The sequence below is a fragment of the Plasmodium reichenowi genome, chromosome 13, assembly GCF_001601855.1.
Source record: "Plasmodium reichenowi strain SY57 chromosome 13, whole genome shotgun sequence".
NCBI classification, from domain to species: domain Eukaryota; phylum Apicomplexa; class Aconoidasida; order Haemosporida; family Plasmodiidae; genus Plasmodium; species Plasmodium reichenowi.
This window is the reverse complement of record NC_033658.1, coordinates 1,212,499-1,222,716: the sequence shown is the minus strand read 5'-3', so window position 1 is coordinate 1,222,716 and position 10,218 is coordinate 1,212,499. Positions and strand designations below refer to the sequence as shown.

The 10,218-nt window shown below is 16.5% G+C and overlaps 5 protein-coding genes across 7 annotated transcripts in view; 2 read left to right on the top strand and 3 right to left on the bottom strand.

Moving 5' to 3' along the window:
* Positions 1 to 2,247: 2,247 nt before the first annotated feature.
* PRSY57_1329400 (ER lumen protein retaining receptor 1, putative) lies at positions 2,248 to 3,613 on the top strand (the record flags this gene model as incomplete). Of its 2 annotated transcripts, XM_012909229.1 has the most annotated exons (5): positions 2,248 to 2,778; positions 2,909 to 2,980; positions 3,131 to 3,184; positions 3,311 to 3,370; positions 3,476 to 3,613. In XM_012909229.1, the coding sequence occupies 5 exons, from the start codon at positions 2,248 to 2,250 to the stop codon at positions 3,611 to 3,613; spliced, it is 855 nt and encodes a 284-aa protein (XP_012764683.1). The 2 variants fall into 2 exon arrangements, with proteins under 2 accessions (XP_012764683.1, XP_019970105.1); XM_020115182.1 differs by lacking the exon at positions 3,476 to 3,613 and having other exon boundaries at positions 3,336 to 3,353.
* A 1,388-nt stretch (positions 3,614 to 5,001) lies between these two features.
* Positions 5,002 to 7,257, top strand: PRSY57_1329300 (DnaJ protein, putative; the record flags this gene model as incomplete). The annotated part of the gene is made up of 6 exons (XM_012909228.2): positions 5,002 to 5,111; positions 5,314 to 5,713; positions 5,988 to 6,045; positions 6,212 to 6,247; positions 6,444 to 6,575; positions 6,998 to 7,257. The coding sequence occupies 6 exons, from the start codon at positions 5,002 to 5,004 to the stop codon at positions 7,255 to 7,257; spliced, it is 996 nt and encodes a 331-aa protein (XP_012764682.2).
* A 207-nt stretch (positions 7,258 to 7,464) lies between these two features.
* PRSY57_1329200 (hypothetical protein) lies at positions 7,465 to 8,313 on the bottom strand (the record flags this gene model as incomplete). The annotated part of the gene is made up of 2 exons (XM_012909227.1): positions 7,465 to 7,602; positions 7,765 to 8,313. 2 exons carry the CDS (start codon positions 8,311 to 8,313, stop codon positions 7,465 to 7,467), a joined length of 687 nt encoding a protein of 228 aa, XP_012764681.1.
* A 145-nt stretch (positions 8,314 to 8,458) lies between these two features.
* On the bottom strand, positions 8,459 to 9,019 carry PRSY57_1329100 (hypothetical protein; the record flags this gene model as incomplete). Its single annotated transcript, XM_012909226.2, has 1 exon — positions 8,459 to 9,019. One exon carries the CDS (start codon positions 9,017 to 9,019, stop codon positions 8,459 to 8,461), a length of 561 nt encoding a protein of 186 aa, XP_012764680.2.
* Positions 9,020 to 9,614: 595 nt separating this feature from the next.
* Positions 9,615 to 10,218, bottom strand: part of PRSY57_1329000 (thioredoxin, putative) — a gene marked incomplete at both ends in the record, with an annotated part of 2,011 nt that continues 1,407 nt past the window's right edge. For both annotated transcript variants that reach the window (XM_012909225.2, XM_020115181.1), the window contains 3 exons: positions 9,615 to 9,698; positions 9,823 to 9,869; positions 9,974 to 10,058. In XM_012909225.2, the coding sequence (XP_012764679.1) occupies positions 9,615 to 9,698; positions 9,823 to 9,869; positions 9,974 to 10,058 (216 nt within the window). The remainder of the gene's footprint in view (positions 9,699 to 9,822; positions 9,870 to 9,973; positions 10,059 to 10,218) is intronic.

The window sequence follows — 10,218 nt, the reverse complement described above, 5'->3', positions numbered from 1 at the left end:
AAAAAAAAAAATAATAATAAAATAATAAAATAATAAATTTTTTGGCTAGTTCCTGAACAATTCATATATTAATATAATTTATAATAATAATAAAAAAAAAAAAAAAATGAAGTCAATGGATGGACTTCAATATTTTCACCATTTGAATATATTAATATGATTACAACATAAATTAGTATGTTGTGGATTTTTTTTTTTTTTTATTATTAATTCGAAAGAATGAATATATAATATAATATAATATATATATATAAGATTTATGCACATATTATATCTACCATGTTCTTATATAATATATACCTTTAAAACTGTTATATATTATATTATTAATATAATATATATTTTTTTTTATTTATAACAACATATATATATATATATATATATATATATATAAAGGTGTGAACTTCTTACTATTTATATTAATAAAGTATCAATGAATATATAATTTATAGGTATGCATATATTTTATATACATAATATATTATTCATCTTAGGAAAAAAATTAAAAATATATATTTTCAATATATATATATATATACTTATAAATATTTCTTTTTCTTTTTTAAAATTCCTTCAAAATATCCATTTACTTTTTTTTCTTTTTAATTATCGGAACAACAAGTACTATTTAATATTTCTAAACAATAAAATTAAACGTAAAAATAAAAAAGACGCCAATCATTTTTTATTTTTTTTCTCGTCTTTACATAAAAAAAAATTAATTATATGAAGAATGAAATATTTCTAATTATTGTTTTTTTTGTTTTTTTAAAATAAAAGGAAAAAAAAATAAATTTTTTTTTTTTTTTTTTTTTATATTATTGTTGTAAATAATTACAATAAATATTCAAAAAGGAAAAAAAAAAGAAAAGGAAATTATTAAGTATAATATATATTTTTTCAGTGAATATATATAAATATTATATTATATATATAAATATTATATTATATATATAAATATAATATGAATATAATAAATACCCTTTTTAAAAATAAAAAGTATATAAATTGTATATATTATATATATATAATATATATTATAATATGAAATACGCATAAAAATAATATTTCATAAAATACAACAAAATATATATTATTATGTATATATTATTCATATACATATAAAAATATATATATATTATATATATATATATATATATATATAATATATATAATATATTGTATAAAGCAGTGTTTTTTTAAAAAATATTTATGTATCATATTATAATAAATGTATTTATTTTGATATTCTTACATGTTATGTAGTTATGTATGTATAAGAAAAAATATAATAAAATTATTAAAAAAATATTATGCATATGATTAATTATGTATCAATACCCAATAATTCATATATTATATATATATATATATATATATTATATAAATGTTTTTTATTTTATATATAAAATCAGAATAATAAATAAATACATATATTTTTTATTAACATGTATAAAATATAATATTTATATAATATTATAATATTTGTAATAATTATAAAATATTATAAATATTCATATATTTTTATATATATTTTTTGTTTTGTATAACCATATGTTCTGCATTAAAAAGAAATAAAAATAAAAATATTATAAAAAAAAAATATTAATAAATAAACCTATTTTTTTTTTTTTTTTTTTTTTTTTTTTTTTAATACACTCATGATATTATAATATATATAAAAATACTATTTAGAAAAATCATGTACAAGGAATATTATTAATATATGTTTTTATAAAATTTGGATATAAATAAAAAAAATATATAATAACATATTATAATATATATATTTATAATTATATTTATATTTATATATTTATTATTATTTTTTTTTTTTTTTTGGTTTCTTTTTTTTTTTTTAATAGTTATTAAAACATATATATATATATATATATATATAAAAGTTATAAATATTTTTATATATGTAATATTTTCAAAGGACAAGAAAGATATTTTATATAAAATAATTAATATAGCATAAAATAACCTGGGAAACATATATATTATTATTATTATATGTCATAAAAAATATACATTATAATATATATTATATATATTATATAATACATACACAGACCATATCATACTTATCATACATATATATATATTTATATATATATATATATATATGTACACTTAAATGTGTTAATTTTGAATATACCTTTTTATATTGTTACCACATAATAATTATATATATTTTTTTATGAATATTTCATAATTCTTTACATAAAACAATCTTAAAATAATATGAAGGGGGTTAATGATTTTTTTAGAAAAGTGAACGATGCAGAAAAAATGAAGAGATACCTGTCAGACCATAGCTCATCGATAAAAATATATTGTTTCTTTTTATTATTAGTTTTTATATTTTATCATTTATTTTCAGATGGAGATTTTTCGTTTTTATTAACTCTATCATCAGTAATTAGTATGTTTTCTTTTCTTATGGTCTTTTTAAAAATAGAAATGAACAAGTCATGTGCAGGTGTTTCATTAAAAATGATGGAGTGTTATGTAGTTTTAAATACATCAAGATTAATATCCATCGTACCATTTGAAGGATATTTACCATACGATAAAAGTGGAGATTGGCTATATCAATTAGTTGAAGCAGTTTCCCTATTTATTAATTGTTGTATTGTATACTTGTGTAGATATAAATACAAAAATACCTATGATAGTAACAATGATATTTTCAACAACCTATTTTTAATTATACCAGCTTTTGTTATTGCAATTTTTGTACATCCATCATTGAATTCATTCCTTCCAGCTGATGTAAATAAAAAAAATTATTTTTTTTTTTACCTGACAAACTAGCTAAAAGATATACATATATATATATATATATATTTATTTATTTTGAAATAACAACATATTCATGTTTTACTTTTTTAATTATTTTTAGGTTGCTTGGTCATTTGCATTATATTTGGAGTCAGTTTGCGTATTACCACAATTATCCATGTTTCAAAAAGAAGTAAAAAAAAAAAAATAAAGAATGATTATTTATGTATATTATGTACTATTTTGGATAATATGTATATTATAAATTATATGTATATTCATTTGTTAATATATATATATATATATATGTGCCTGTTTTTTTTTTTTTTTTTTTTTTTTTCAGGGAAAAGTTGCTGCATTTACTACTCACTTTTTGGCATCTCAGGCATTTTCAAAAGTAGAAAAAAATAGTTCAAAAAGAAATATATGTATATATTAAATATATGTTTGGTTTTATTCATATTATATAAATATAAATATATATATATATATATTTATTTATTTATTTTATTTTTCATTTCAGGTTTTATCTTTCTTATTTTGGATAGTGTCACACAAAGAATTGAACTCCTCAGATAACATTGTAAAATTAAAAAATCATCTTAATATGTAGACATATGTATTTATATATGTACATTTATTATAATATATTCTTATTTTATTTTATTAATTTTTTTTTTTTTTGTAGATTAAATCGTATGTTGGTTTTTGGGTTGTCATTATGCAAATCGTTCAACTTGTTTTAATGGGAGATTTTATTTATCATTATATAAGATGTTTAAGTAAGGGTGTGTCTTTTGACAATTTATTAAATGAAAATGTATGAGAAGATATAAGACACTATAATAAATCGAACTGTACATATATATATATATATGTATGTGTGTGTGTGAAAAAATAAAATGAATAAATAAATGAATGCATAAAATTAAAGAACAGAAAAATATACCGAATGTTTTATAAATTATTTGTTAATAAATTACTAATGTCATATAAATAATTCTTTATAAAAACACATACCAAATATACTATGTTTAATGTGTACCCTTTTTATATGTTTATTTTGTTATAATATATATAATTACCGATTCTTTTATATATATAAATATATATATATAATTCATATTTTTTAAGTGATTATACAAAGGATGAGAAAAAAACAAAAAACAAAAAACAAACAAAATACAAATAAAAAAAATACAACAATGAGGATAAATATTTAACATAACATGTATATAATATATACGCTTATGTATGTTTTTATTTATTTATATGTTTTTTTTTTATTAATTGTAAATTATGTATAATTTTTAAAAATTATTTCATATATATTAAAATATAAATATGCATATATAAATATATATATATATATATATATAATATATATATATATATCTTTTTTTTTTTTTTTTTTTATAATATATAACAGGAATAATTATATTTTCGAATTATTTCATTTCTATTATGTTCCATATAAATTTATATATATATATATATCTACATATATATTCATTATTTGTTTTTTTATATATATATAATAATATACGTTTATTTGTTTTCTCTTTATATATTATATATAATATAAATATATATATACCTTTTTTTATTTTTATTTTTGTTTTTTTTTTTTTTTTTTTTTTTAAAGAAATTCTTAAAAAAAAGACGATTTTTCTTTATAAATATACAATTCTGTTTAATTATTAAAAATGATATATAATATTAAATATATATAATAATATAGTTATAATTTTTTTTTTTTTTTTTATCCTTTTCTATCTGTCAAGAAGAAATAATAATAAATCCATAAATATTTAACACAATTAAACGTTCTTTCTCCCTTTTTAAAATTAATATATAAATATATATTTTTTTTTATTATTATTAAAAAAAAAGTATATATAAATAAATTATCTATTAATTGATGATTATCGATTATTTGTATTGTTTCTTATTAATTTTTTTTTTTATTTTTCCCCCCCCTCCCATATTTATTTATTTAATAATTTTTATTATATATATATTATATATATATATATATTTTTTTTCTTTTTTTTCACATTTGTTAAGGTAAAATATGTAAGCAAATATATATTTTTCTTAAAAAACCTTATTATTAATATTATTATTATATATAACAAAAAAAAATATATTTTGCTTGTACAAGGGACAAAAATATATATAAACAAAAGTAATAAAGAATGGATACTTTTAACAATGTTTTTAATTAAGAAAAGATTTCTGAGTTTTTATAATATAATTTCAACATCACCTATTTTGAATAAGAAATTTGTATATGTAAAGAATAACTACATATTCCAGAAAAGGTATAAATTGAATCATATCTTTTTTTATAATAACCGTATTGTGTTATATTGCTAATTTTTTTTTTTTTTTCTTTACAAATTGAAGCAACATATAATAAATGTACATATATATATATATATATATATGTATATGTCATGATAATATTTCTTAAAATAAAACCATTTATTCATTTTTTTGTATATTATTATATTTACGCTACAGATATTTTTCAAATAAAAATTTTTATGACATATTGAATATAAAAAAGGACAGTAACAAAAATGAAATAAAACAAGCTTATCGAAAATTAGCATTAAAATATCACCCTGATAGAAACCCAAATAATAGAAAAGAATCAGAACAAAAATTCAGAGAAATTACTGAAGCTTATGAAACCTTAAGTGATGACAATAAAAAAAAAATTTATGATAGCCAATTAAATAATGGATTTTATTCAAACAATTTTAATAATAATTACTATAATACTACAAGTAATAGTAATCATATGAATTATAATTATCAATCCAAAAGAATGACAGACGAAGAAATTGAAAATGTTTTTAAAAATGTATTTGGAAATATGAACTTAAATGATATTTTCAAATCCAACATTTTTAAAGAGGTAAAATGTGAAATGTGTATATTTATATGTACAAGTCAGGCAAATTTTGAATTTTTATGATAAAAAAAATATATGAACAATTCAGAAAAAAAAAAAAAAAATATTAATAATAATATATATATATATATATATATATATGTGTGTGTGTGTGTTTCAAAAAAATAAATTATTTTTGAATATATTAACATAATATATCGATTCCAATAAATTGTCGAATTAAAATTTATTTTTTTAATTTTATTTTTTTAATTTAATTTTTTTTTTTTTTTTATAGAATAGCTTTAGTAGTAGAACCATGGGAAGCGACATATTCAGTAATTTCGGTTCTTCTGGTAAAAATATAAAATATGTGTATAAATATAAATAAATAAATAAATAAATAAATAAATAACGTTAATTATATATTATATATTTGGTTACATTTCTTTTTGAGTTATTTATTTATTATAAGTTCAATATATTTATTGCCCAACTTTTTAACCCTAATTTTTTTTATAGCTTCCTATGGAACCCCAAGAAATGAAAACATAAAACGTAATGATATATAAATTGCAATATGTATATATATGTACATATGTATATATATATGTATGTATGTATGTATGTATGTATGTATGTATGTATGTATGTATGTATGTATGTATGTATTTGTGTGTGCATATGTCTGTTTATATATGTAAATATTTTTTATTTTTGTTTACTCATTTATTTGCTTCATATTTTATTTTAGAGACGAATATAAAAACGGAGATTATACCAAGGGGAAATAAAATTATCGAGAAGACAACTAAAATTATTACTTATAAAGATGGAAATGTAAAACAAGAAATAATAGAAAGGGAAATAAGTAATAATAGTAAAGGTTCATAAAAAGAAGATATAAAAATAGTTATATGTATAAAAATAAAATAAAATAATAAAAAATAAAATATTATTATATTTCACTACCCCGTGGACAAAATTAAATTTATTATATATACATGTATATATATATATGTGTGTGTTTTGTTTTGTTTTGTTTTATTTTTTAATTTTTTTTTATGTGCATTTATATATTATACCATTTTGTTACCCCCATATTTATATCCTTCTTTATATAGAGTTATATATTAAATTAAATGTAAAAATATATATATGTATACATTTATACATATGATCTCATTATTTATATACCTTATTTTAAACCCTTTTATTTTATTTATTTGTTATTTATTTTATTTATTTGCTATTTATTTGTTATTTATTTTATTTTATTTATTTATTATTTTTTTTTTTTTTTGATAGAATTTGAAGACTTTGTTGATTTTGATTTTTTATATAAAAATAATAATCTTTTTAACAACATGAACAGTCAGAATAATATAAATAAGCAATCCTTTCATAGGGTCATAAACAATTATAAACAAAATCGACTGGTAAGAAACGTCTTAAATTATTGTTATGGTATTCTTTCCTTAGCAACAAGAAGAATACTAGTCAATTTAGTTATACATGTAATTCGTAAGGTGATACAAACCATCATTTTTATGTTACGAAAAAAATAATACACTGGGATGTTATATGTACAGAATATATATGTGCTTTTATTTTTATTTTATTATTTTTTTTTTTTTTTTTTCATTTTAAAAATAAAATTTTTAATTGTAAGTTTGTATAAGCATATATATATATATATATATATATATATATATATGTATAAATTTTTTTTTAAATAACAAATATATTAAAAAAAATATTTCAAAAAAAACAATCTATTGATTTTCTATTTTTCCTGAAAAGGACCCAAGGATTTTTCTAAACATATATGAAGGAATAAAAGAATTATTTTTTTTCGTCTCTTGATAAATAATTCCTTTGATCATTTTGCTTTTCTCTTGATTCCAGAAGAGCTGTAAAATAAAGAATGGAGATAAAAATAAAGGTTAATATATATATATATATATATATATATATGTATGTATGTATGTATATATATAATATGTATGTATGTATATATATAATATGTATATATATTATTTTTGTTATTTTCATCATATCTTGTAAGTATGTACCTCTGCTGTGTAGAATACCCTCCTGTCCTCATATTCAATAACCCACGTGAGATAATAATTATTGAAATACCAGCTGCCTTCTAAATTGTTACTTGTCTTTACCCGTCCGTCCTCATAAAGATGAACATAAAAAGAATCTTTTTTTTGTAAAAAGAAATTATATACTGTTATTTTCCAAAGGCAATTTTTTAATGGATGTATTATATTTTCTTCATTATTAAGGAGAAACCATTTGTTTATTAATCTCCTCAATGTTTTAAATTTTATAAAAGAATAATACTTTTTTTTTTCTCTTGTACTAATTATTGTAACATGATTTTTATCTAGTGGGAAGAAATCAAAACTTTTAATGTTTAATAGTTTATGTTTTCTAGTATTACGATAAATATATTTATATTTATATTTATTCTGGTTATTTGTCACATCATATGAATAATGATTATTCCATATTTTATGATGATCACTTATATTTTTCCCTTCATATAAATTTATAATATGTACACCGAAGAAGAAAAAAAGAAATATTATATTAATGAAATGGATATTCATTATACATTTTAATACAAAAAGAAAAAGGAAAAAAAAAAAAAAAAAAAAATATACATATATGCATATATATATATATATATATATATATATATATATATATATATATGTATATATGCTCACTTATAATATTTATTTATATTATTTTTTATATATTATCTATATCAGTTTCTGTTTCTACTCCGTAGTTATCTATATATTTATTGTTATGTAAAATTTCTCCTGATTTTCTTTTCAACTCTTCTTCTCTTAATTCTTGCATATCCTCTTCACTAAGATGCGTGAAAATTTTATCTACCTTAAAACCGTCGTAATCAAATAGTTTTTTTTTTTTTAAAGATTTTTTTTCTTTATTTATATCTTTTATTCTTCTTCCATTATTATCATACATATGTTTCATGGCATATTGGTAATTTTTTCTCCTTTTCAATTCTTTTTGATCAAATTTTTTAGCTTTTAATACAATATATTTCTTATTATATATATTGTTACAGAACGTTTTTTGATAACAATTTTTATTATTCGTTCTTATAAAATGAATACACAATTTTTTTTTGCCCTTTCCTCTTTCTAGTTGCTCAATATTGTTAATGAACAAGTTATTGTAATTTGTTATAAAAATGTTTTTATTTATACATAAATCTATAACAAAAAAGAAAAAAAAACACACACAAAAATTTAGCACAAGGAAAATTTGTGTACTTGGCATTATTATAAGAGGGGTTGAGCCCTACCAGAAAAACAAAAAAAAATTAAAAAAAAATAAATAAAATAAATAAATAAAAAAAAAAAAAACAATCATAAATAAATAAATAAATAAAAAAATAAAAAGAAAAAAGGAAGGAAAGAACAGAAAAGAAATAAAAAATATATACATATATATATATATATATATATATATATATATATATATATATATGTATATTTTATATATTTATATATAATTTTATATTTTACACTTCTCTTCATGGAATATATATAATATTTAATTACCAAAAAAAAATATAAAAATATAAAAATATATATATATATATATATATATGTATATATTTTTTATTTCTTTTTCAAAAAAAAAGTAAAAAAAATGATAACATATCCCGCCCAAAATGAAAAAATAAATATATGTATAATATAATATAATTACATGTGCATATAATTTCTCTCTTATACTGTACAATTTTTAAAAATAATAAAAAATTAAAAATATATATATATTTATATATATAATATATATTACACATTGAGTTAAATTTTCTTTTCTTTTCCTTTCTTTTCTTTTATTTTTAAGTATTTTATAAATTGTTTCAAAAAGCATCGAAACGAAAATGAGCAGCTTTAGAACTGCCCTCAATTTTGTGATCCGATAAATTAGGGGATGCTTCATAAACCTAAAAAATTAAAAATTTCAAATAAATAAAAATTACGAATATTATTAATATTATTATTATATAAATGCTTATATTCTTAAAATATAACCCAATAAATATTTCACATATATTCAAAAGGATTTACCGTTTCCACTGCCTTTCTTATATAATTTGTTCCTACACCTTTAAGCCCTTCAAAAAAAAAAATAAATAAATAAATAAATATACACATATATATATATATATATATAATACATATTGTATATTATTGTATATTCTCATTTCATTTAAAATACCTATATAAAATATTTTAGTCGTGTCTGCTCCATAATTTTCATAAAAATACAAAGTCAAATAACTTACATTAAATAAAGATGTTACCTAACAAAAAAAAAAAAAAAAAAAAAAAAAAAAAAAAAAAAAAAAAAAAAAAAAAAAAAAAAAAAAAAAAAAAAAAAAAAAAAAAAAAAAAAAAAAAAAAAAAAAAAAAAAAAAAATTTTAAAAAAAAAAAAAAAAAAAAAAAAAAAAAAAAAAAAAAAA